Source organism: Pezoporus wallicus, unplaced genomic scaffold, assembly GCF_028554395.1.
Source record: "Pezoporus wallicus isolate ANWC-B61680 ecotype Strahan unplaced genomic scaffold, APGP_CSIRO_Pwel_v1 contig_8803, whole genome shotgun sequence".
NCBI lineage: Eukaryota > Metazoa > Chordata > Aves > Psittaciformes > Psittacidae > Pezoporus > Pezoporus wallicus.
The window spans coordinates 804,611-831,564 of record NW_026635049.1 but is presented as its reverse complement, the minus strand read 5'-3'; the positions used below and the strand labels follow the sequence as shown (position 1 = coordinate 831,564).

Sequence of the window (26,954 nt, the reverse complement as noted above, 5' to 3'; positions counted from 1 at the left end):
CTGCCTCTTCAGCCGAGCAGCGCCTGGTGCAGCCATGGGGAGGTCACCGTGTTCCCGCTCCGCTCCTCCTTGCCCAGCGCAGTTGGCGGTCCCCATGGCGGGTCCTGCTGAGGGGAGCCGCGCTCCCGCCCTTCCCGCGCCCCTCGGGCGCCGCCGCTTCCCTCGGCGCATGCGCCTTGAGCCCGCGCATGCGCCGCCGCCTGCGCCGGGGCCGTCGCCCAGGGCCCGGTGCTCGGCGCCTTTTGTAGCGGCGGGGCGGGCGGCGCTAAGGCCCGGCGGCGGCCTCCGCTCCCGCGCCAGGGGGGTCTCGCCTCCGTCCCCCCCCCCCCACACCTCTCCCGCCCTCAGGACCAAAGAAAGAGCAATGGCGCCACGCTAGCCAAGTCCTCGGCCGGCCCGGTGGCTGCGGACCTCCCCGCAGCGGATGCGCGCCTCGCCTCAGGCCCCGGCGGGAGCCTAGCGGGGCCCCGGCGGCCGCCGCCGCTTCTCCTCCTCCTCCTCCTCCTGCTGCTGCTGTTGCGGGCGCCCCGCTCCCCTCAGCCCCGCAGCCATGGCCACCGAGCTGGAGCCGCCGGCGGCTGGCGCCGTGCCGGGCGCGGCGCCGCTGGAGGCGGAGGAGGACGAGGAGCACTGGCTCTACGGCGGTAGGTACTGCCGCCCCCGGCCGCGCAGCCAGGCCGCGCCCCGGCCCGGGGGGGTGGGGGGGGCAACGCGAAGCGCCCGGCCCCGCCTCGGGAGCCGCCTAGGCCCCACCTGGCCTGTGTGCGGGGCCGGGCGGTGCGTGCCGGCGGGGCCGGAGCTACCCTGGGTTGTTGGCTGCGGTTTTGGAGGGGGAGGGAGGGATAATGTCCTTTTAACAACACTGCGATGCAAAGAGGTTGATGGGGCGCTTTGTTACAAGCGCGGTTTCCTCACCATCCAAACGCTGTTAGCCCGGTTGATGCAGGTGAACCCCCGGGCTACCCTGGGCTCGTGTATGCGTGTGTGTGTGTCTAGGGAGAAGCGTAGGACTGATTTTACACGTCTTTGTCCCCTCATAGACTTTTCCAACTGGCTGCTTTGACGTTTCTTCCCTGGCATGTTAAATGGCTATATAAAGACCTTCTCAGATGTCCCTTACGTGATGTTTGCCTTTATTCCTTCTTCTCTGAGACTGTGGATGTGTATTTTGAGTTTCATTGTGTGTCAGTGGTGTGATACTTCACTTCTGCAGTAGGTTCTGGTTGTTGGTTTTGTTGCGGCTTTTTAGTTGCTCCATTTCTAGTTGAACTTTGTTGAAAAGAGAACATTGGGGTTATAGTGCCTTGGCACTACTAGGTATTTCTGTTGCTGTGATGCATTTCATGCTTAAATTTAGCTTTTTTCTTTCACTTGAATCAGTTTATTTTTTATTATCATTATTGTTTTTGCAGATGACACCACTGGTAAGCAAGAAGATGGACCAATTTCTGGGTGAGTCTGGAGGCTGTTTATGCATTATAATGATCCTTGCTGCAGAGAAGATCAAGCCATGTTTAAGCATAGCTTTGGGAATGCTTTACACTGATGCTGTTGCCAGAAGCTGCAGCCTTGTTGTTTCTTATCCCATGGGGTCACCCCCAGCTGCCAAGCCTGGGCTGGCACAGCATTTATGGATTTAGAAGGTGAACTGGATTTGACTTAAAACTGACTTTTAACCCCCTTTTCTCCCTCTCCCCTATTAGTTTTAAATCAGATCTGATTTCCAGTTAATTCTCTGGGAAAAATGGTGCCTTGAGGTTTGGCCTTTGTGCTGGCCTGGCATTGGTAAAACTGTGGCTTGTACTTTAGCTTGGCAAAGCTAAAATGCTTCAGCCAGGTTAAAATCCTGTCACAACCAAATCACCACATGGGATCTATGAACTATGTGGTTTGGGTCAGGCTTCCAGATCAAGGCGTTGGGAACTCAGTGATCCATTTTGCTTTTTGTATATGAAAAGTGCTGTTTGTTGTTGATCAAGACTCCCCTATAGCTGTAACTGTGTTTTGCATCAGCAGAGTTTTATCTCAGCAAGAATATAACGTTCCAATTTTTAAATGTAACGTGGCTTTCAGAGGACTTGGTCTTCACTGGATCTCTGTGTGCGCAGCACCTTCAAAAGTTCAGTTTGTTTATTGTCATTTAAGGTCATTTTGAATTCAGTATCTGGAGTTTCTGAGGTTGTAATGGATAATGTCCTACTTCTGGTGTAAGTATCTAAACCGAAAAACACAGTAAATTGGTACCTAAAACATCAAATGGGCTTTGTGAGAAGGAACGACTTTTAGCTTAGAAATTTACTGCTAGCTTGCATAGATCTATTGCTGTCACTTTTATCTGAATGTAATTTTACTTTATCGGCAGGATTAAAAATTGAATATCCAGTAACTGCAAGATGGGTGAAGAAAAACTGTTAGTGCTTGTGCCAGTGCTCTTTTTCTTTCCCTCTTTTTTCCCCTTCTTTGTTGCATGAGAATCTTCCTAAATGAAGAGCTGTGGGGTGTTTTAAGAAAAATGACTCTTTGTTTGCTATATTGTCCATGGCTGCAGCTCCAGAGATACGTTGCTGGCGTGCCTGGAGTATTTGTTTCTCTCCGTTGACATTCCTTAGCCTAAAGGATGCATTAAATACGGGCAGCCTGTGCAGGATGCTGTTATGTCAGCAGCATACAGGGTTAAGTTGGTGTTCTGGGGAAATGAAATAGCTGTGACATTTTTTTCATGCAGCTGATGGCTGTGGATGTGTCAGATTGCTCATTCCTGGGAAGCAAACAGGTTAGGGAAAGACTTAGCAAATGTTTATTTGAACTCCAGTTCATACATTTTAATGTACACCCACAGATACTTCATGTGACTTGAAGGTAATTCTTGTCACTCTGCCTTAATTCAGTCATCTGGGATTCTAAAGAAAATTCCTGGGGTTGAGGAGGTCAATGTTATGGGTTGCTTGGATTTGGCAAACAAAATGCAAAGGGTTTTGGAGCCACCTGGGAAGTTTTCTCCAGTGCTACATCTTCTGACCCCTGTGTAATAGCTTATGTCTGCAGCTTTGGAATACTTTTAGAGGATGGTTTTCCCTTAGACACCTTGGCTCCTGTTAATAACTTAGTGTGTCTTCAGTTATCACCTCAGGAACCTGGGGACATTGGGACCTGTGCTTCCTTGGTTAGCTGCCCAACCTTCACCCATTGTTTCTGATCCTTGCTTGATTGTTGTATTTCTTTATATATGGGGCTTTTCTAATAGGGGCGCTTCAGTAACTGCTCACACTGTTTGTTCTTTTTATGCTCAGTAACTGCTTTCTGAGTTGCACCAGTGTGATCTTTCTGCTTACTTGTTTGGTGTCTCCTTCCCTGCCACCTCTGAAATGGCTTTAATCTGAACAGTGTTCAGATTCTGTCAGGAGTTACATATGTTTCTTTTTGAAGATAATCTTCTATATGTTTAGTAGGTGACATAGGGTTTTTAAGTCAATAGCAATGTCTCCAGAAAGTGCTGGTGGGGAATTGGGTTTCCTGGGCGTGGGCTGTTCTGATGGTCTCTTTGGAAAAGCTGGAATTATATTGACGTTCTGCTAGGTTTTACTTATGACATTAGAGAAAAATGATGTCTCTTTGTGTTTCAGTGTTTTAACATGGCATACTCGTTTCTGGAATACCAGTTTGACTTTCTTGCTTGGCTAATGCAATAAACAGTGTTAACATTTATACAGACTTTAATTGGACGTAAATCTCAACCTGACCATTGTTGCATTAGGACTAATTTGTAATGAGTGGGAAGATTGGGTGGATAATTACCTGTCTTCTTTGAAACGTAACTACTCATTAATGTAAGCTATTTGTAGAACGCTAAAACCGCTTTTTCCTTAATTTCTACAGGACAGATGCCTTTGCTGCTTAGTAAATATATGTACAATTATTAGCATCATTAAGGACAAGGTGAAGTTTTGCTTATTATGTTCCCAAGGCCAGATTGGACGGGGCTTGGAGCAACGTGATCTAGTGGAGGGTGTTCCTGCCCATGGCAGGGAGGTTGAACTAGATGAGCTTCAAGGTCTCTTCCAATCCAAACCATTCTATGATTGTGCCAAACCAAAGCTGAAAGCTATTCCAGCTGCTACTTATGTATTAGCCACAAAGTGGTGTTTGGCTAGGCAGCCCATGCTGTTTGTCAGGCTTTTGGGAAGCACTAAACTGATTCTTTTCAACAAAACGCAAAGCCAAGCAAGGATGATTAATTTTTTTGTCATACAGTTGAGCTGGCTGCCAGCAGAATAAACACACTACATGAATAAAGTCATTATATGAAAGTCATCTGGATGAATGCTTTAGAAATGTTTGTAGGTGAAACTCTAGATTGGTCTTACGTACTTTCTCCTGTCTGTCACATTTACCAGACACACAGAGTCTTCCCATCCATTGCAAGATGCTCCTCAGGAGAACCGGCCTGTCAGCAATGAAGACCGAGAGATCTCACAACATGTAAGTGTTCCACTGCAAGTGGTAGACACAGTTATTTTTGTGCTTCTTAATGCCCGTGGATAGAATGATGTAAGTGTAAAGATGTTGGTACTGCCTAATACATTACATTTGTACTGTAGGAGTGCACTGATAGTTCCCAATGCTAACTACGGCAACAAGCTTCTCTTCTCAGCCTACTTTATGTAGTGGGCAGTGAACCCTCATCCAAGTACTGCTTGTGTCCACTGAAGAGGCAGATGAGGTGCTGCAGGCTGGCCGGAAAAGCAGAATATGGTTTTACCTTCAGCTCAATATTCAGTATGACTTCTTGAGGGTCAGTAACTATGGGAAACACTGGGATAGAAAGCCCAAAGTGCTGGGAATCAGTTTTGATTCAGGCTCAGACCTTTCAAAATGCGTTCTAGTGGCTCTGAGTTGAAAGGATAGGAAGAGGCTTGCTCTTCCACTGCCTCTTTCTTTGGGTTTTGCCTCCAGAGACAACTTTGTATAACCTCAGAGTGCAATAGAAATTTATGTCTTTATGTCAGAATCATTCTTTCTAAGGGACCTTCGTCATAGGAGCTTTGCAAGATTTGTTTTACTGTCCCAGGGAATTGATCAGTATTCTGTTTTGATGAGCTTCTGTATGCTTTCATTGTTGCTAGGCCCTTCCAAGTGGTGAAGATGAAGAAGATGACAGCGATAGTGACAGTGATGATGATGACGTGAAGGTTACTATTGGCAATATTAAAACGGGAGCACCATCATACATGTACGTGTGGCTGATAATGGTGTTGGGGTTTGATCTGAGGTAGCTCTAGTGTATTGATTGGGATTGAAAGTGGGGATGAGACCTGATCTGTCTCCAGGGATATATATGAGTAACTGCTAAGACAACAGAATGGGGTTAGAAGCTGGTGGACAGCTCTGTCCTGCAACTGCTGGCTGGAGAATCCAGCTGTAAAATAGGAATGATAATTCGTGGGTCTGCTGTTGGAAAATTAACTGAAAAATTACTATGCTTTATTGGGCGAAATCACAAGTGGGATGTTGCAATTAACTCCTCCTCTGTGAAAAGGTCAAGAACCCGAATCTGCCTTGATAAGAATTTGCATAAGCTGTGAGGTTACTGGTTTTCAGCTGTCTGATTTTTCATACTTCAGAAATGGTGAGGCTGGATTTGTGAACCAGTAAAATTATGTCACTGACTTAAAATTCTACCTCACTTGCATTGAATAAAAATAATAGGACAGCACTTTTGCTTGCTGCTAGCAGCCTTCCTCTTGAGGGAATGGCGTACATGTGCTTTGCAGCATATTCTCACTTTTCCACTTTATTGATAATTTCCTTCTCTTGGAGCAGTGGTTTCAGCCTGATAGGTTGCTGTCAATAGCAGTGCTCCATCTCTTAACAGCTCACTAGATTTTGCAGACATCCCTTTTGAAATCTGCTGCCTCTGTCTTTCTCTCCTCATTCTGTGATCTGTGTGCAGCTGTGATTTCCGTGCTGTTCACTTAAACACTAAGTACATTCCTGCACAGAATGGAAACTGCAACTCTTAGAAATAATCTTTCCCTTTCACGTTCAAGACAATCCTCTTGTGTTTTCTAGTCCGTCAGTAAATATATTTGCTGGTTTCTGTAGGCTTAGAGAAACTTAAGTGGAAAATAAATTTCACTTTTAACGTGTTGAGACCTAGTACTAAACGCATGATAAACCCAAGTGAACTAAGTGTCTTCTGAAGGTTGTTAGGGCTCGAATATACTTTGGTATTTGAATTGCTTGTTTTCATACAATGTAGTGATTCTTTTCCGTATAGGGGAACTCCTATGAATCTAAACTTAAAAACGGGTAGAGGCTATGGAGCATCTGCTTCAGGTATTGCTCTTGTTTTTATCCTTCACCTCTTCCAATATTTCACTTATCTGGCACTGACAGCTGGAGCAGCTGCAAGTCTTGGTCTCTGTTTGGAAGGGTATAGAATTAGTGCATCTTATTTAAATTAGCAATAGTAAGTGCTTTTCCTAGAGATAAGCACTTCTGGGACAGTCTGAGGGTGCAGGGAGCACTGGAACGATTTAATTACTTTAATTACAGTGATTTAATCACTGAACAGGCTGATTGGAATTCTATTTAAACTAGAAAAAAAAATACATTGATTATTACTTTTATAGTAGAAAGACAGAATGCTTCTGAACTATATTGTTGCACTGGAGCCAAACATTCTAAATGGCCTGGAGAGTTTTAACTCTGTGGTCAGTATATGGAGGTACTTGCAGTGCAAGATACTAAAAGAAACAGACTCTGGCCTTCAGTATCAGCTCTATGTAATCCTGCAAATGAAATCTTCCCCACCATTTGTTCAAGTTTATACTGTATATCAAGACTTGGATTCCATCCTTTCTCATATGTCAGACTGGCCTTCCATGGGCTTCACATACTGCCTTCCATTAATTTCTTCGTGCAAATGACTTACCTTCTGATTGAGAAAATAAGAACTAATTCCCCTTGAAGATTGTGTACCTAAGACATTTCTACTGACTCCAGTTAGTACAGGATCCATTTCAGACTGATCCTGAAAAAGTCTGTTGTTAGGAGAAAATCTTGGGAAGAGAAAAATAATTTATTTTCATTTGGGATAAATTTGGTGCATTTGATGCTCTAATAATTCACTGCATTTGTCTGTAGGACCAATTTGGGTTGAATTATTTCCCTGCTGCTCAGCTGCAAGTGCTGTACACCCTGGCTCTTTATTTCTAAAGTGACTGAAGTAATTGTTATTAAAGAGTTGCTTGTGGTTACCTCCGTGCTATGAAGCCAGCAATGAATTCACAGTAGTGCTTTATTTTTTACTGGAATAATTTGCTCAACAAATGAGTGGATTAAAGGCATTGCATTAAAAATAGTAACAGTTTCTCTCTCTTTCCAAAGCCAAGTTGCAGCCCAAAGGTATTGACTTAGATGCTGCAGGGAACATAAATGGATTGCCTGTTATCGAAGTGGATTTAGATTCATTTGAAGACAAACCATGGAGGAAACCAGGTGGGGCTTCACAGTTTCTGTTGGTAAATATTTTCTACAGTTTTAGTGGTCTCTGTTGAATTTCACATGTAATTGTTGTCCATTTATTGCTGCCGGGAAATAAAGAAATTGTAGCAATGACCATTGCTTAGCCTCTGGTGCCTGTCGAGGCTATCAGTGACATTTACTGACTGAGCCAGCCATGCTTCTACTGAAAATTGGTTTTATTTGCTCTATTAATTTAACTTCCCTAAAGGGAAGAACTATTTTTTGTAATGTTCTGTTTTATTAATTCCCTACTTCCAGCAAACATTGCACTGATAGCGATAGGATAACATTTGTTGGGCCTAAAAGTCAATTGAGTAGGATCAGGATTTGACTGTTGATGATGTGTGGTCTCCTTTTCATGTGCAGTACCTTGGTTATTCTGTCTCACTATGGCCAAGCTCAGTGAGCACCTGTCATGATAGGAAAGCTGTCTGTCTGTGTTGAATTCTGCTGCTGCAAACAGTTGAATAAAAGGAAGGGAAGTGCTGCTCTGACATGAAAGGCTAGGACTTTTCTTTTGGAAAAGTGGCATTGCCTGATTCTTCCCAGATTCTGCCCCCAGGTGCGTAGGAGTGAGTGAGCAGTTCCCACTTACTTCTTCTGGACAGTATTATTTAGACTGTGTCCAGACAAATAGTGCTTTGCACAGTGGGTTTTAATATGTACAGGGTCTCTTTTGTCTTCCTGATTAGTGTTAGGGAGATACCTCCTCAGAAGTGACTCTTGCATGACAGCTGTAGGGTGTTACAAGTAAACTTCTGGTTGTCATTTGAATTTGGTACAAAAGTAAATGAAGGAACCGAAGAGATCCAGATTTTTCCTGTGCTACTCCGAAAATGTGCTATGCTAAAATGTTAACTGAAACTAAAATTCCACTTGCCCCTTTGCAGAAATAATTCTTCAAACCCACCCCCTGTTCTTTATTTGTCATTCAGAAATATTGCTATGCTAACTAAGTAGTGCTTTTGTAAGGCTGTGGTGTGGTTTTGGTATCTGTTGACTACCTGAAATGAAGTGCATTGGAGTGTGAAATAGTGCTAATAACTGCATTGACATATCATGGTATCAGACCAGCAGTGAAGCACTCTGGTGATTATTGGCTACTACAGACATAATAGGAAATGTAGCCTTTCTTCTGCAGGGGATTTCCCATGGAGAGTGAAGTGAGAAAGAGGGGGCTAGGAAGAAACTAAGTTAGAGGGAAAATAATGATGGGAACTTCAGAGATGAAGGAAGGAAATCATTATGGTCATGCTGACATCCCTGGACCAAACTGAAGGCAGCTAGCCTTAAAACAATGTAAGTCCAAATAGAGGGAAGATGTCTGCAGAGGTGTATGGCTTGTAAGTTTACTTTTGATGGTAAGTAGCTTGTTACTCAACAGCCTTTCAGGTTTATATCCTTCATAGTTAATTGTTCAGTAAGTTGGTATCTCTTTAAAGTGAGGAGAGGAAGAAGTGTGGAAGAACTGATACAGGGTTGAAATATAGGCTGATAAAATAGATATGTAAACGTCACATTGCTGAGTCTGTGTTCGTGCAATTTGCATGTTTGGGTGGTACAACAGGAAGAGTAGCCTGCCTAGAATATAAACTTAAACCTCACTGTACGGATCCAGGCTCAGCATGGGCAAAGCGTTTTGCTTAGCCGTTACCTAACAGCTCCTTGGTTTAGGATTGGTCTGTCTGGGAATACCTCTGTGAGGGGTATGTTTGAGGGACATCTGAGCAGGGTTAGGAGATGCGTTGTAATGCTTCTTGTTGTAAGATGTGCCTTACAGGGGAAACTGCAGCTATATTTTTTCCTCTGCATCAGTGTTTTCCTGGCAAGCAGTTTGTGGCCACCTCTCTTACTCAGAAGTGCTCCTGCTGAATTGGAACATTTCACAGAGAACTGTCAAGGAAAGACAACAATCTTAGAAGGAGTAAGATAACAGTGCTGGGATGCTAGAGGCAGGATCCTGACTGCTCTATAATTCTGTAGTTTGAGAGGTATCCATAAAAAACTTCCATTTCAGCCCTGTGTCATGGCATGGGTGAGTCCTAGAATCTCTTCTCAAAATAGCACGACATGGGTGGGTCCCAGAATCTCTTCTCAAAATAGCACAGGCAGTGACAGTCAGGAGCAGAACTTGTTGACTTAGCTCTACCAAGAAAAGGTTCTGTGGCACCATCCCATTTTGGTGGTGATGGCTGGAACCATCATTTCTGTGCTTTCCCCAGCACTCAATTATTTGAACAATTGCAAGAAACCAATCTTAAAAAATCCAGTTGGTGGATAAGTTGTTGCAAGCATCATCACTGTTACTAGCATGAAGAGGTGCTGTGTTGTGTCTCCCAGATGGTCCTGCCACTGTTCAGGCTGTGTTCCCCCTCCCACTGACAGATGCAGCCATCTCCACTGTGGCACACAGAGGCTTTCTAACAGGATGAAGCAGAGAGTAAGCTCTTCTCTCTGGAAGATTTCTGTTTTCTTAATGCTTAATTTAAGCAGCTGAAGGACAATTTGACAATGTAGCTCTACTGGAATCTCTGTGTTAACCTCTGCTCCCTTTGCCAGGTGCTGATCTTTCTGATTACTTTAATTATGGGTTCAATGAAGAAACATGGAAAGCATATTGTGAAAAGCAGCGGCGGCTTCAGCTTGGACTGGATCCTGCTCCTCCCATCAGCACTGAAAACAAGATCACGGTAGGTGACATGTTACTCCTGCATATGGCTACAATAAAACTGGGGCTTTTTATTGTAATCACAGAGATGAGAGTGTAAGAACAGAAAATACCTCAACTGTTCTGTGTTCCTTTTCATTGATGAGAAATACAAAAATATATCTTTAAAGTTGAAATCTCTCTGCTAAAAATCTTTTCTCTATGGAACAAACAGTTCCATCTGCTTGGCAGGTTTGAACCACTGCAAGAGCAAGACTTGAGTGAATTTCCAGTTGACTTTAGGGCTACCCTGCTATAGGGGTGTTTGGTTGGAAGACAGATGTGGATGTGGGAAGCGTAGAGAGGGATGCTGGGCATCCATGGCTGTTTTACTTGTTGTGGGTGTGTGGCAGCCTTTTGTGTTTGAGGACTGCTTTGGCCATCAACCTTTGCAGGAGTCCATCAGGTGTCTAGCAGCTGTTAATCAGAACTTCAGCCAAGGAGTTCATACTTGCTGTTCCATACAGTGAATATTACTGTTTCCAGTTTTGAATTAAGGACTAAATGGTAAGGGCTGTGAGCTTATTAAACTTTTGGATTTACAATGGGAGACAGTGGACAGCAGGTTGAGGCTGGAGTGGTCAGCCAGGTTACAGCAATATCTGCGACCTTGACTGCAGAATGGGCTGCTTGTTCACAAGAGCCCTGTAATTATTCCCTGGGGGAGCCCTTTTCTTTTGCTGTAGATTAATCTCTGATGCTACATTTAGTTGAAAGTAGGGGCATTAAACCTGTGTTACCTATTGCCTTCCACAGGTTCAGCAAGGAAGAACAGGAAATGCTGAAAAAGAAGTGGAAAACAACATCATCAAAACAGAATTCAAAACAGACTTCTTGGCTCTGGTGGGAGGACGCATGAAGGCTGGGCCTCCTCCTAATAGGTAAGAGATGGTGCAGACCTAAAGCCTGGGTGCACTATGCTCTTCATAGGGGTAGCTGGGATCTACCTGGGCCATATCTGAATTTCTTCAAGCCTGAAACAAGCTTTTAAACTCTACAGGAATCTACAGCGGTCACTCATTAACTATGGTCTTGAGCAGTGCTCTCCTGACGGTTGTACAGCTCCTACCTATCCATTTACTTCTTCTTGATGATATCCTCAGTGTACTGCTGCACAGGGAGGGAAACCTTTCCCATCTGAAGGGACATCTCTGGGAGTCAAAAAGCCAAGGGAAGTCCCTCAGCTTTGAGGGCTCACGTTGCTGCTGCTTGTGCTTACTTGGCTTATTCTTACTCCCACAGTGTTAATCTTTGCCTCCTTAAGTGGAAGTGGATTACGTGTTTGGCAGCTGTTGAGAGGAGCTATTGGTTTCTAACCTGTGTGCTATGCTGCTTGGTGTGCATGCTGGTTAGTTATGTTCTCCAATGAGAGAGAGGAGCCACAAGGCTGGACAAAGCAAAACAATTTGGGTCACTTGACTGGCAGCCTCTGCTGGGAAGCCTCTTTGACCTGGTGAGGTTGGTAGGGTTTTATCAAAAGCTTTGTTAAAACAAAGCTGTGTGAAACCAGAAGAGGCAAAGCTTTAGTAGGTCTGGGTGTTGCTATTGCTTTATTTTCATTGCATCTGTTGCTTTATTCACATTACATCTTTTGCACACCTGTCTGGCGGAAATGATTTTGTATTCCAACGTCCCAGTTTGACTGAGAAGGAAAACAACTCTATGTTTCAAGTATAAGCTTTAAATCTGTACTTAGTTTCTGCATCTAAGCACTTTGGTATTTCTTCCCGCTTCACAGTGCCATAAAATCAGTCACATTTCTTTATAGCTGTTACGTATATATCATGAAGTTTTGGAAAAGACCACTGCAGAGCAAGCTGTTGCTGTTGCAACTGTACAATGTTTCTGTCATTTTAACTTGCAGTCTGGTTTTAAAAGTACTGACACACAAGATTCTGCTCCTGTGGCAGACCTTTTGGTCAGGATCAGCTCAATTATCTTTGTAAACCACAGCAGAATCAGAACCATGGGATTAGCAATGAGTTGTTTGATTCAGGTTTTTTTCCCTCAAAGTGAGTAGATTTCAGTGAGAAAATTCCCTCTCTCCAACCAGCCAGAATTCTTATATCCACTTTGGCTGAATTTCTTAGTGATACAAAAAATTCTGCTAACTTGGAAAAGTGCTGATATTTTTCTATCCTGACTACAGGAAAATGCCTTAAGGTTGTACTTGGACAAATCAAATAGATATAGGATGAAGGATATTTAAACTTAAGGTGCAGGTGCTCCTCTCTCTCAGAAACTTGTGATGACCTTACAAAGAGCTCCTACAAAAATGTTCTTCCCCTAAGAGTGAACAAGGACTTGTGCAATTTGAATGCTCCTTTTGCACATTTTTCCCTGGTGGAAAAGAAAGTAGGAGATGAATCTGTCCAATAGTGGGGAAAATTGCTAATGCCCTTGAGCCTAAAAAGATGCATCTGCTTTGTACCAGGAAGCTGGGTGGGACGATTGATGTGATCGGTGGCCAGGCTGGCACAATCAGGAGAGTAGAAGGAAGGCGCCGTGATAAGCATGCCTCTGAGGAAAACCCAATCCAGGTAAAGGTCTTGGCTTTATTGCACTTCTAGTCAACACTGAACAAATGTCTGTGTGTGCCTGACCTCCTTTGTTGCTGTTGCCATCTGCAAAGCAGGAGGTAGTATATGAACCATATCATGGCATATGCATGCAGATTGAATTAACTTCATGTTAAAAGCTTTATCTTACTAGGAGCTAGGGATTGTCCTTTAAGACTCACCTGCCTGTCTGAATGGTAATGCCAGAGTAATTCCTTTTCCCATCCCATGGTAATTCCTTTTCCCATCAGCTCTCCCAAATTATTTCTTGGGGTCCATAGCTGGGAGGCTCTTATATAGATTACTCCCTTTCACTGTTGGGTTGGAATCTTTAGTTCTGCAATGGACAACTTCTGCTTGGGGCTTGTGTTTCTTTTGACTTTGAAGTAACTAAGACTGATGGGCTAAGCATCACTAGATGCAGCCCATGCTTCAGACTTAGGGTGGGCCTGTGTTACTGGATATTGTCCTTTGTAAGAAATAAAAACCTGGGGTTTAAAACTGGACTCAGTTCTGATCTTGCATGTCCAGTGTATGACCAGAATGTTCTGGTTGGCTTCTAGGTAGGAAGATGCTATGTATATCATTTGAGGACCATGTATTGAGAACTCTTCTCTTAACCACCTTCCTCCTGCTACTCCTCTTAACCACCTTCCTCCTACCACTCCTAACTCACCAAAAGCTCCACATGTGGAACTTCTCCCCTGTCTAGACACGATTCCTGGTTTTGTTTTTGCAGTGGATTTGTGTCTGTTTCATAGTCAGTTCTCTGAATTTTGCCAGCAATGGCTCTAAAAAGAGTTTGCTTAAGAGAGAATTTGCTGGGAAAAGGTTGTTGTTCTTCCCACTTGCAAGCAGGGATACCCGTTCCAGGTCATTCTGGTATCTCTGTGTATTGATCATTCCATGTGTGACCTTTTGTCAGACAGATGTGAATCCAGTCTTTGGCTGGCTTCCAGTGTAGAGCAGAATTTGGCTTCACCCAAACCATTCTGTTCTTGCTGCCCTCAGGAGGGATAAAACCCTCAAATAAGGCAGCTCTCAATCCGAAGCCTGTATCAGTGGCAGTTCCTCTGAACAAAAGGCATTCATACCTGTCAGCTGTCTTTTGCACAGTTGTGTGTTGACCTAGACTCTAGTCTCTGCTGTTCTGTGTAGGAGAAGATCCCTTACTAAGCATGTTGATTGCCTTGATCAACCTTTCTTCCTCCCCAAAGATGTTATCTGCTGGGTATAGCACAGCCTGGTCTTCCCAGGTTATCACAGTGCTGCTGGTTTTGGTGGTACACTCTCTTTATGCCAGCACAGCAAGGTCCTAGCTAGGAGCAAGATTAAACGCTCTCTGCTCATTCCTTTGCCTTCTCAGGTGCTTGGAGACCACGGGAGTAAGCCACAACCCCCCCAGCAGCCCCAGCAGCCATCACAGCCCCAACAGCCGCCTCAGCAGCAGCCGTTTGCACCACCAGCAGGCCCACCACCTCCTCCACTGGCTGGGCCACCTCCACCACACTTCCTCCACCCTCCTCCACCAGTTACTTCTGTTCCACCTCCCCTGCATCCTCCAGGTACATGTTCATACGGCAGTCTGAGGCTGCATCCCAGGCTTGGAGCAAAGCAAAGGGTTAATTGTTAAATGCTATAGGACAGTTGAGCAGTCAAGTAACAGGTCCTTAGACCTGTCCAGTGTTTGTTCAGTGTCTCTGTCAACCTATCTTAACATTTGCCTTTAAATACTTAAAAAGTGGCAGCTAATGGCCAATTACTGCTTAATAGCACCCTTTTTTCTGCTGGTCTGTTTGCTCAGATATGTGAATTTTATTCCAAAGAGTGCTTTTAAGTTTAGTTTGAGGGAGAGTGATGTCATGCTTTACCTGCGGTTCTCATTGGTTTTGCTTCTTTGTTTCCATAGGTCTTCCACCACCGGGGCCTATTCCAGGTAGGTGCTGATTTGCTCTTGATAACAGCAGTGATGTTGAGCACCCAGATGGCTCTGAGCATTAGATTAAGAAACACGAGCTGGGATGACACCAAGACTCATTTTAGAGCACAGTTAGTTTAAGGCTAATAAACTCCAGTGCAGAATTGAACTTGAGCAGCTTATCTTGTATTCTGTAACTAAATAATGATCTGTAGGACTTCTTAACACTTGCTCAGTGTGTCTCTGAAGACCAATCTAGAAAGTGAAATGGAGAACTTCAGATGGCACTGAAGCCACTTACTGAGATCTGAAATGGTTTAGTTCTTGTTATGACATTTGCACAGCAAAAGTTTGAGTGACAGATTGGTGCTTTTGTGGAGGAATTTGGAGCGTGAGACTGAGCAGAATAAATGTTATTTCCATCAGAGCCTTTGCTCCCTGCTGTGCAGCAGAGATGGTGAATACTAATAGAGAAATGTAACAGCCAGTCTTGTGCATAAGTAAAGGTTCCCACTAATTCAGAGCTGCTGTCAAACTGAGTTTCCTCTGGCTGTAATTTCTTTCAACTGGAAGTTTTGCCTACTCCCGGGAAAACAAATTTAGCTGTTTGTGTAGCACACCTTCAGAGTGATGGTTCTGAGCAGATGCCATAGATCTGAAAATCCAAGGCTGATGGTGACTGTTGGATATGTTATCAGGGCACTGCCTTGGTGTACTGTGTGCTTATCATAGAACCAGAGAATGGTTTGGGCTCGAAGGGACCTTAAAGCTCACCCAGTTCCAGCCTCCTGCCACAGGCAGGGACACCTTCCACTAGAGCAGCTTGCTCCAAGCCCCTGTGTCCAACCTGGCCTTGAACACTGCCAGGGATGGGGCAGCCACAGCTTCTCTGGGCACCCTGTGCCAGCGCCTCAGCACCCTCACACAGAAGAACTTCTGCCTAAGAGCTCATCTCAGTCTCCCTTCTTACTTGATTCATGTATTTGCAAAAGGTCTGCACCCAAAGCACTTTGGACCTGCTGTGCTCGTCCTCACTGTGTGTCAGACACGTTGGGCTTGATTCACAGCTTTTGTGTCCATGCTTTTGTATTCATGTTCTGCCCTGGGCTTCCCAAATGGAAATATGGAAAACCTACACGGGCTGTGCTGTCCCTCAGAAAATTCCTGTTTGTTAAATCATCACTTTCCAGACTCCTCTCAGTGTACAGTGACATTGCAGAGCTGGTTTTCATTGCTGTACTAGAAGGAACCTGCTCATAGTAAGATTGGATTTAGAGGAACTGTATTGTAGTGAAACTGGATGCAAACTGGTCTAGATGTTGCTAGTCAAGTGCATTTAGAGTAAAGTTGTTTGGGAGGGGTGAGGTGGACAGAATGACCAGGCTGTGGCAGGGAACTTCCACTTGAGGTGAGGGCTTGGAAAGGGAGTTGAGGGAGGATACCTGCTAATTATGGTTATGAGGATGATCCACCTCCATTAGAATTAGGTGTTCTAACAGTAGCACTTTGAAGTGCTTATGCTTGGTGAGCAGATGGGTTAGAAATGCTTCAGGCATTGCATTTTATCAGAAGATCTTGGGAAAAGGAGGGGAAAAACTGAAGCATCTAAGAGTGAGACATGTCCCCCACCTTGTTTACAGCTGTAACTGGGCTAGAGGTCACTTCTTTTTGCAGTGAGACCCTTGTAGGAAGGGGTTCTCCTGACCCATTTTAGTGTTCACAGTAAGAGGTGATGAATTTCGTTGACATGGTTTCATTGACAGTGCTAGCTCAGGCTCCATTGACTTGAAAAAGAACCTGGAGCTTCTGGCTTCAGTGACTGCCCTCAGTAAATGGCTCCTGTCCTTTGTAGCAGTACAATTTCCTCTTCTTTTCTTGTTTAATAATAAACAGAGGAATTCTTATGCAAAGCCAGGCCAGTGGGTGGTTGGTTGGTCTGTTCTTGCTGGCATTGGTAACTGCCTATAGAAGTGATGGTTGCTTATAGTGACAGGTACAAGTTTTAGAAGTTTAGGAGCAGTCAGCAAATGCTTCTCAATTCCAGACTGCCCAAGGTTGAGGACTTGGGCTTCCAAGGCTTAAGCCACTTCTGGAAGTGGCCTTCATAAGCTTATGCTTAATTGTGCTTTCTTGAAGATACTGCCTTGTGATGAACAGCTCTTCATGTGTGTGACATTGGGCCTGTTTTTAAAGTGCCAGCCCTTGCAGACACCTCTACATCACTGGGGCTGTGTCTTCTCAGGGTCTGTGAGTGCGTGTGTGTGTGTGTGTATGTGTGTTCAGAAAATTGGCTTTCTTCAAAACCAGCCCAACCCAGGTGAACTCTGTTACTTGCCTTGTGAGAGACAAAGCTACCCATTTTAGCCAATGGAGCAATAAAACTTCTGCTGTAGTTGCAGTGTCTCCATCCCAAGAACCAGAAGTCTCTGTCTTGCCCAGGGCTGTCAGGGTTAATCTTTACTCTTTCATGAATCTTGTGCTTAAGATGAGTAAGCCAAAACAGAGGGTAATTCTTCTTTTACTTTTCTCTCCATACCCCCACAGAGCCAACATAGCTGTAGGGTTTTAATGTTGGTAGGAGATACAACCCTGAAGGAAAACTATTTCACTTCAAAAAGCTTTGTTTAGAGTAAAAGGGTGCTTTAAACTGCTTTTAACTGTAACTGGCAATGAGGTCTCTTGTTCCTCACGGCAAGCTGTGAGGTCTCTGTGATGACTTCTGCTTCTCTGTCTAGGGTTGTTCCCACCTCCTCTGGCACCACCACCAGCTCTCCTCATTCCAACCTTGGATGGGTAAGACCACACCTGGGCTGAGCCATGGGCACAGCTCCTCCACAGGGAGAAAGGGAGGTGGGCAGGTCTAAAATCAGGCCTGGGGATTCTCAGTCGGGTCTTGGATTGGGGCAGAGGTGAGAGCAGAGTCTGTAGCGAATTCTCTGTGCGTTCACCTTCATTTGTCATGCTCGTGACATGGAAAGGAAGCAATAAAATCTAGGTGTGAGCTTAGGTCTAGTGCAGAGTGGGTGGTAGATGTTCTCCCTGAAGATTCCTCAGGTACCTTGTAAGCACTGTTATTTGCTGAAGGGCTGCCTGATTGACAAGGGATGGGTAAAGCCCATCAAGCAACTGAGTTAGAAGCTGTGGCAAAGCAGCTGCACCTCTGTATTTTTAATGGTTGCAGTGCAGAATGACACCGTGGGTTTCCCCTGAGGGTGTCCCACAGACCTTCAGGAAAACATGGGGTACACTTGCAGCACAGACACACCTGCAGTGGGTCACTGGTGTTAGTTACTCACATCTTTTTCTCTCTCCAAAGCCAGCCAGCCAGCTACAACAACAGGCAGCCACCTCCGTTTGGCTACAACTCTGCAGGTGAGCACTGAAAATACCTCTGTTCTCTGGTGTTCGGTAGTTCAGGCTTGTCTTAAGCTGGTGGACATCATGGATGCTTTAACCTTAGGACTTGTGCCCCAGACTATCCCCCTCACCAGAAGCACACCCTGAGTGTGACCACAGCATGAAGTGTTTGGAAAGCTGCATGCTCTGCAGCAATGCTGAATGCAGTTTTGTGGTTGAGTGCTGAGCCTCGGATCACTCTTCACTGTAGATACAAGAAGAGCTTCCCCATGTGCCTCAGCAATGTGCTCTTGTGCTTGTTTGCACAGGTACTTGCTCACGCTCTCTGCCTCTTCCCTCACCACAAGCACAGCCATCACCTCTGCATCTCCTCTCTGAGCTTTGAATGCCCTCCTCCCCCTCTGTATCCTCTTCCTTGTCTGCAGGCACAGGCAGGCTTCTGTCACCTTTTGTAATGGAAGAGGCAGTGCCAGAATTCCAGCAGATTTCCTCCCCTGTTGCAGCGCTGTCGGGAATGCCCATGCTCTCTCCCACTTCCTTAGTGACCACCGCTTGGAGCAGCACCTCCTCGCTGTGCTGAGGAGTCACAGGCAGCACCAGGCTGTCTCCTTTGCACCAGTGCTGGTGGCTGTGGGCTCATCGGGCTTCATCCTCCATTAGCAGATGGTGTCCCAGCCCTCCCCAGGTGCCCCCTCAGGCAAGAAGGTGCCGGGTGAGAAGTGAGGCCTTGCAAGGATGGCCAGGAGCCAAGGGTGACGGAATCGGCCGGCTCAGCAGTGGGAGAGGCACCTCTGCTGCCAAGCCAGGATGTCTGGGAGGGCTGGATTTAAGCTCTCCTCCATGGAGGCTTTATAGCGTGTCCTCTGTAGCAGGACTCTGTTGGGCAGGAGCTAGGGGAGCGCACAGCCCTTGCAGGAATGTGCAGGGTAAGGGGCTGAGGAGGTTTTGCAGGTCTTGCTTGTATCTTCCTCAGGGAATGAGTGTTCACACATCCTGGGTAAACTGCTGGAAGTAAAAAGGGGAGTGAGGACAAGAGGGAGCTGGGTTGTTGTCTCCTTCGATTCAGCTGTATCTCCAGAGGGTGTCTCTGGAATGGGAGGGATAGGGAGGATGCTGAAATAAGGATTCTGCTCTCTTGGTGCAGATTCAGGTTTCATCAGCTACCCACCCATCTCCACATCCCACACGCCCTGGGTGACAACGGTGGACAAGGGCACAAGCAGTTCCAGCAGCAGCCATTGGGAATACTCAGGCTCAAGGCGCGAGAGGGAGCGGGAGCGAGAACGGGAAAGGGAACGGGAACGGGAGAGAGACCGAGACCGCACCCCGACCACGAGTGAATACAACAAGTGAGTGCTGTAATCCAGCAGCTTCTCCTCACAGGTCCCAGCAGGGAGCTCTGGCCTTGCCCTCGAGCACACAGTGCTTGGTCAAGGGATGGGGTTATGGCTGTAGCAGTTTAAGTTGGGAAGCAATATGTTGGATCAATAACCACAGGACAAACTGGGAGCCGGTGGCCCTGGCTGATTTCCTGTGGCTGTTTTTGTTTGAATCCAGCAGAACCAGTTACACTTGCTACCCCACCTGTAATGTGAGGCCAGTAAATGAAATAGCCCTTCTCTGTGCACTGGGTGTTTCACAGCTCAGTGTGAACCATCGGCCATAGAAGCTGCTGCTTCTTGTCTCCTAAGTGTACCTGTCAATGAAAGGACAAGGCACCCGGGCTTTGCTGGACTCTCCTAGAGAGGCTTTCAGGGCAAGGAGTGCCATCCCCCAGGAGTGAGCTGTGAAACCTGAATCTTCACCCAGGCCTTTCTGCAAGCAGTGTTGGAGACAGCCACCCTGCTGGCTTTCAGCCTCCCAGTGTTGATCTGGAGAAGCTAAAGTGAAGGGTACCCTGAAAAGATGCTTTCTAAACCCATCGCTTTCCTGTTCTGTCACAGGCAGAGTCAGTGTTTTGCAGGCTTCAGGCTCAGGAATACCTGTAGTCATTCAAAACATGATCAGAATGTGCATTCCTAGCAGAGGGGTGCTGCCTGCCTGGTAATTCTCAGCCCCGGGGGTGAGCAAATAGGACAACCTTCACCTAAAGCCCGTTTGTTTTAACTCACAAACTTGTGCGTGGAAGGGGGAGAACAGAACAGGACAGGAGACAAACCTGCTGCAGTTTGAATTGCTCCGAGCCCCACACTTCCTGCACAGGCTCCCCCTGTGATGAGCACCCCTGAGCACATTGTTAGCATTGCTGGGTGGTTTCCAGCACGCTGACCTCTTAGCTCATGCCTGCCAGGGCAGGGTGAGCAGCCATCCTCCCCAGAGTCCTTTGGAGCACTCTTGGATGATGATGCTGGAATTTCTTTGTTTCCAGGAGCGTTAGGGAGTCTGCTTCCTTTCTCTCAGAGTCTGAATGTTGCTTCCTGTAGTGGGACTTAACCCTTTAGATTTTGGCTTTCAGAAGCTGAATAGGGACTGTGAGGTGTAGTGAGTGTAAACCTGAGTTTAGGGTACATCATGCCCCTGTGTACATGGATTGAACAAGTGAGGTGCTTTGAGCAGATACAGGCAGAAAGATATGTCAGCTGCACTCACAATTGAAGTTTTTGAACTCATGGGGAAGAAAATCATCCCTTTGACACAAAAGAGCTGCAGGTTATCTGGGACAGCAGTGTTGTGAGGTAAAATCCAGCACCAGGGGACGCAGGGTGGGAAGAAGAGCATCTTGCTGTTGGTTTGGAGCAAGGTAGCTGGAGGTCTTGGGCGTATTCCAGAAGGATTGTGAGGGCAGAATGCCTGAGGGATTGGCCAGGTGCTGCTGAGGTACCCTCTTGGCAAATCCAGAGGAGAGATTTTGTAAACCCTTTGCCTTGAGAGGCTGGGGGAAAGCTGTGATAATAGTTATTGTTGGGGCTTAAGAGCTGTGTAATAGGCAGATGGGGAACGTTACTTCACTGTGGTTAGAGGCAGGGCTGGGACTGCAGCTTGGATTCAAGCAGCAGCAGATGATCATTATCACAGGTTTATTCAGGAGCCTCACGAACACCTCAGCCTCTCGATGGAGTAAGAGGTGACAGGAGTGAGCGGTGACGGTAGTTGGTGAGGGTGGGCTCTGCAGTGCTGGGGACACGGCTCCTGATGCTCAGTTGCACGAGGGCTCCGTTCCCCACCTCACTTCTCCCCTCTCTCCCCAAGCGACGACGAGCGGTACCGTTACTACAGCCGGGAGCGCAGCTACGACTTTGAGCGCGACTACCGCCGGAGCCGAGACCGCAGCAGGGAGCGGGAGGACCGGCACCGGGAGCGCCGGCACCGCGACAAGGACGAGAGCAGCAAGCATAAGTCCTCGAGACGGTAAGAACTTGGCTTAGGGTTGGACTGTGCTGCTGACGGGAGCACGCCGGGGCTGCGGGCAGGAAGCTTGGGGATCTGGGGTGATCTGTCACCCTGCGTCTCGCTGGCTTCCTGAGACGTGGTGCCCAGGCAGGAGGAAGTGCTCTTGGGCGGGTGACAGGGCTGTCTGTACAGGGAGAGGGGTCCTTGGTGCTTCACTAAGGCAGCTGGCAGGGTGTTGAGTCACTGCCAGCAAAATTGCAGCACTGGTGGGCAGAGGAGAGGTTAACCTGTGCTGAGCATCACATCAGAGCAGCGTAGTGCCTGCTGTTAAGAGAGTACACACAAAGTAAACGTAAAACCGTAACAGAAGCATCAGCTGTAGGTGTCAATGTGTTCTTGTGCAGAAAAGAAGAGCTTGCTTCAGCCTGGAATCTGAAGTGTCCTCTTGGAGCAGGAGGCTGAGCTCTGCACTGTCAGAGCTCTGTGCCCAGTGCTTCCAATAGTGATGATCTGGACAAAGATCACTTGGAGCAGAGCAGGATGTCCTAAAATCCCAGCTTTCCTTGAGTGAATGTATTTGCTCCAGGTGCTCTTCCTGTGAGTGTTGTTCTAGCAAAGTAGCAGGCCTGGCCCCTGGCCTATGGCGATGCTGCTGCTGTGTCAGTTTACATCCTGGTGATGACTTGAGCTGACTTGCTCTTTGGTTTTTTGTGCTTCAGCTTACTTCCTTCTAGATGAAATTCTGTCAGCTCTGTAGGTAATTACCCTTGTTTTGAAATGGGTATCAGAAAAACTCCTACATAATGGCTGGAGGTAAAAGGCTGCTCTCGCCCTGAAGGAGATGAATAAGATTTCAAGAAAGGATTGATTGCTGAAGGGCTGGAAACAAAGGGATGGGAAGAAAGGCCAGGCCCATGATCAAAGTTGAATAGAAAACAAGTGGAAGCTGAGCTGATACCAGACTAACAAGCCAATAGCTTGAAGGGTTATTTCTCCACTTCCTCCACTCAGAACTGAAGTCGAGCTTAGATACCTGACTGCATGAGCAGGATGGAGCTCACAAAGTGGGGTCAGAATCTGCTCGAGAGATCCATTTACAGGACTGGGCCACTGCCTAAGGTGGGAGTGAGGCGACTGCCTGGGCTCCTCAGACCACACACAGATGCTCCCTATCTTGTTCAAAGGGATAGGATGGGAAGCGTTTGTAGCTACAGCAAATGGATGAATATTTGTTTATGGCCACTTGGAGTGTGTATTGGATCCCTGCTTGAAGTGCTTTGAGATCTGAGCCTGGGGAAGGCACTGGCAGGAAGATGAAAGGGTTTTGTTGCAGTTTGCCTGAAGGAAATCCCTGACACTTGTTCCAATATTAATGGACAGTTTCATTGCTCAGGCATAAACCACTGTCCACTGGTGGCTGAGGATGTGCTGGGGAGAGGCACCAGCCTTTTGTGGTACTTTTTTCTTCCCTTTAATGGCTCTGAAGCCATTCATTAAACAAGGCAGAAAATCACTTCAGGCAGGAGCTTTCCAGGCAGGGCTACAGTGGCTCCGCCAGTTACGTGTCTGCTGCTGAACTGGTATTCCAGCTGTGACAAGAACTGGTCTACACCTGATGGTGTCCCCACTCGTGCGGCACCGTCTGTCCTGTGGTCACTTACCCTGTGATACATTTATCTGCTTTTCCTGTACTCTGTGCTGCGTTTTCATCCTGCCCCTCCATGCCATGGTCAGCTCAGGAGAGCTCACGTGGTTTGCAGGCTGTGAGGAGAAACAACGCATCTGTGAGAGGCAAGCAGCAGAAAATCTTCTCTCAGGAGGTGCCAAGAACCAGAGTGAGCAAAACCAGAGCTCCCACTTCCTGCTTCCTGAGGGGAGCTGGAGGCTGATCTCTGTGGGGATGTTGTCAGGCAGCACCTCTGCGTGAAGAACAGAGGAGTTCTAAAGCATGAAGACAGTGAAGTGCCAGGTCATTTATGAGTAAGCAGAGGTAGACACAGGATCTACTTCCCATTAGGAAACCTCTGTCTACCTGCATTGACCCTTCTCTTGCCTCTAGTCCAGGGATTTAGCAAGTCCAGAGGAGACCATGGAGACGCTGCAGGGGCTGGAGCAGCTCTGCTCTGGAGCCAGGCTGAGAGAGCTGGGCTGGCTCAGCCTGGGGACAAGAAGGCTCCTGAAGGGGAGACCTTAGAGCAGCTCCAGTGCCTAAAGGGGCTGCAGGAAACCTGGAGAGGGGCTTTGGGCAAGGGCCTGTAGGGACAGGCCAAGGGGAATGGCTTTAACCTGACAGAGGGGAGACTGAGATGAGCTCTTAGGCAGAAGCTCTTCCCTGTGAGGGTGCTGAGGTGCTGGCACAGGGTGCCCAGAGAAGCTGTGGCTGCCCCATCCCTGGCAGTGTTCAAGGCCAGGTTGGACACAGGGGCTTGGAGCAAGCTGCTCTAGTGGAAGGTGTCCCTGGCCGTGGCAGGGGTTGGAGCTGGATGAGCTTTAAGGTCCCTTCCAACACAAACCAGTTGGAATTACCCAAGATGTTCAGAGGAGCAGAAGTTTCAAACACCTCAGATTTAGGACTCTTCTTTCTCTCAGCAGTCTCAGTGCTTCACATTGAAGCTTTAAATGTGCCAGAGTTGTTTGAGCTCCCTCAGGAGCTGTAAGGACACAGAAGCTCCTTATAAAAACCACCCCAGACTGAATCTTGGCAGCAGCCTGTCTGTGCTGCCCACCCTGTGTGGTGTAGAGCACCCAGCTCCAGTGTTTGCATCACCTGCCCTCACTCCAGCCACGTAACCCCTGCAGTGGCACCGCAATGCCCTGGGCACCTCTCGTATCTCCAGTTCTACATTACAGCAGCAGTCAGCGTGGGTGTCTCTGGCCACTGCAGGCTCTGCTGCGACCTCCCTCTCCCCTTTCTTCCCACCCCAGGAAGCAACACGAGAGCGAGGAGGGCGAGAGTCACCGGCGCCACAAGCACAAAAAGAACAAGCGTAGCAAAGAGGAGAAGGAGACCAGTGAGGACGGTGCCCAGGAGGGAGAGGAGCAGGACACCAAGGAGTGACCCCCAGCCCCAGCCCTCAGGAGGAACGTCTCCTCTGAACCAGCGTGGCACTGGGGATGTGTTGGGCTGGGGGTTCATTTTGTATTCCATGTTTCCCAAGGGAAGAGGCAGACTCTGGGTGAGCGGAGCCGCCGCTGCTGCAGCGGGTGAGAGCTGCAGCTCAACTCTCTTCTTTTTGTTCTGCTTTTTTGATACAAAACCAAACCCAGCAGTTCCAGTTATACAGAGCACTGAGCTACTCCCGACCAGCCCCAGGGAGGACTGTGGTGTATCAGATCCTATGGTTTCTGATGGAAGACGGCCTCAGCTGAAACTAACGCGTTTAGGTCATAGTGGTTCTTTTGTCATCATCATCATCATTCCTTTTGAAGAATAGGGCAGTGAGTGCGACTTGAACTTTATTGTCCAAAGAAGAGTGCGCCCTAGATCCAGAGAGCCAGCTTAGAGCCTGGCTTCGAGTAGTGCAGAGTCCCACCCCCAAATAAATCTCTTTATAGCTACGAAAGTACCTCCTGATTTCTCTGTGTGAACCACGTGTCCTGGTGGAGCAGGAGGCCCAGGCTGCTCTGACCAGGGCTTCAAGAAGTTGTGTGTGTGCTCACAGCGTGCAGAGACTTCAACCCCAGCTGCTTTTTGCTACCTATTGCAACAGTGGGTCTGTCAGTCATGTCTTACATCTGCAAGTGGGAAATCAGCAGGAGGCCCATACTAAGAGCATGAGTTTCTTTTCATCAGCTTTGCCTTCACTACTTTTGTTTTTCCTGAGTGGAGCAGAATAATGGAGTGACTGTGTAGTTCCACCTCGCAGTTTGCCCCTAGGGGCTTCTCTCTGGTTATCCCCAACAGTCCTGTGCAACACATTCCTGCCCCTGGACTGCCAAATAAATTCACATTCCAGAGTTTGTTTGCACTTAGTGTTGGGTTTAGGGAGCAGCAGCAGAGAGGATTTGGGTAGGAGGAATGGGGGAGATGATGGTGGGGAGTTTTGGTACATCTGGTACCTGGAATCCTGCACTGCTGTTGGTGTGGCAGGACACAGGGAGCAGCAGGTGCCCCAGCAGTGCTGAGCTGTGCAGCATGCTGAATCAGGAGCTGAGACTTGTTAAATATAGCTTTATTTACCCCCTGGGTTTGCTTTTCATGCCAGTCAATGCTGGTCCCTGGAGGCACTAAAGGGCTGCGGCCAGGAGCAGGAGAGTTGGGATGTGCTTTTGTTCAGTCCCAGTGTAGTTCAGGGAGTCCAGCTCCTTCCCTGGGAGAAGCAGAGGACAATGGCACAGCTTACTGCCTCCCAAGGTCAGTCTCTTGGCATGGCTGTTGTTGAGCGACCTGTTCTGGGGGCAGTAGTGATACACTGGAAAGAAGGGTTAAAAAACCTCCCGTCACACATGTTGTTCAGTAATATTACAATAATTTATGAAGGCATCAAAACAAATTCAACATCTATTAACGATGAACTGGTTCTGGAAACAACACTTAAATTACCAGGATGGTTTGGTGATGTTGAAGGCATCTTGAAACGAGATGGAGCAAAGAGTCAAACCCGTGCTGCCTCCTGCAGCATCCTCCTCCCTCACACTGACTGCTGCACGGCTTCCTCCTGCTGCGCTTCATTCAAACAGGTGAGGTTTGGTGTTACGCAGAAGGACTCTACATCAATGTTTAGTGTTCCATGCACGGTGATTGGAAAGAGACAAAAAACACTTCAGGATCTTTGCCGCTTCAGGTGAGGGTTGAGGGTTGGTTTTCCACAGGCACCTTTCCGAGTTTGGAATTGTTTTGCTGTCAGCGTTCAGCAGAACAGGCACAAAAGGCTGCAGAGCCCAGCAATGCTTCTGCTGTCAGGCTGCAGAGGTATTTATCAAGCAAAGAGGCCACGCTGTGTGCTGGGGATGCTTCTGAGGACTGGATCCTGAGCTATTTCTGTCTAATGGGCTCTGATAACAGGGGCTGCAATACACTGCCTTGAGCTAAGAGCTGAAGGAAGTGAAGTCACCCTGTGTGTAAACAACTCGGTCACCTAGTGAGGAACAGTTCCACTCTGTAGTAATTGCTAATTACACAGGAGCCAGCCCTAAGAAAAGCCCTGCTTTAGACAACGACAGGCACTTCCCTGCAGTCGGTTTACTACAAGGAATTACACATTCATCCTAGGTGGTATTTTTACAGGGGAGGGAAAAGCTCTTTTGATTCTTATGCTCTGAGCTGGCCCTGTGAAAGTCACAGCAGGAACTGTGTGAGAGAGATGTCTCAGTGCAACCTGGTTTGAGAAGGATCAGTCACTTGTGATTAACAGCCTTCTAAAAAGAGGGAACTGCTTCATTGGAGTCCGCAAGTAGGAATGTGGCAGGGGGTGAAGGTCAAACCAACCTGCCTTGGCTTCCATGCCTTCAATTCTGGATGGGACTGCAGCCACCCCACGCACACTGGCCTGGAGGGAGGATTTACCATCAGCATTCACAGCAGCCACCTGGCAATGGGAGCTTCAGACAGCTCCAC

The 26,954-nt window shown here is 47.2% G+C and overlaps 1 protein-coding gene across 1 annotated transcript; it reads left to right on the top strand.

Moving 5' to 3' along the window:
• Window positions 1–314: 314 nt before the first annotated feature.
• Window positions 315–24,960, top strand: LOC130594704 (pre-mRNA 3'-end-processing factor FIP1-like). Its single transcript, XM_057400781.1, has 16 exons — window positions 315–644; window positions 1,413–1,452; window positions 4,395–4,479; window positions 5,124–5,230; window positions 6,278–6,336; window positions 7,390–7,500; window positions 10,087–10,217; window positions 10,991–11,115; window positions 12,669–12,774; window positions 14,159–14,357; window positions 14,702–14,728; window positions 17,446–17,503; window positions 18,027–18,082; window positions 19,212–19,416; window positions 21,257–21,415; window positions 24,323–24,960. The coding sequence occupies exons 1-16, from the start codon at window positions 551–553 to the stop codon at window positions 24,453–24,455; spliced, it is 1,695 nt and encodes a 564-aa protein (XP_057256764.1). The 5' UTR covers window positions 315–550; the 3' UTR covers window positions 24,456–24,960.
• The last annotated feature ends 1,994 nt before the right edge of the window (window positions 24,961–26,954 follow it).

Bases quoted from the DNA above. Each gene is read 5' to 3' on its own strand.
- LOC130594704 (XM_057400781.1), top strand. From the start codon at position 551: ATGGCCACCGAGCTGGAGCCGCCGGCGGCTGGCGCCGTGCCGGGCGCG. The intron at 7,501-10,086 runs GTGGGGCTTCAC...TCCCTTTGCCAG, and splicing joins CAAACCATGGAGGAAACCAG to GTGCTGATCTTTCTGATTAC. The intron at 14,729-17,445 runs GTAGGTGCTGAT...TTCTCTGTCTAG, and splicing joins ACCACCGGGGCCTATTCCAG to GGTTGTTCCCACCTCCTCTG.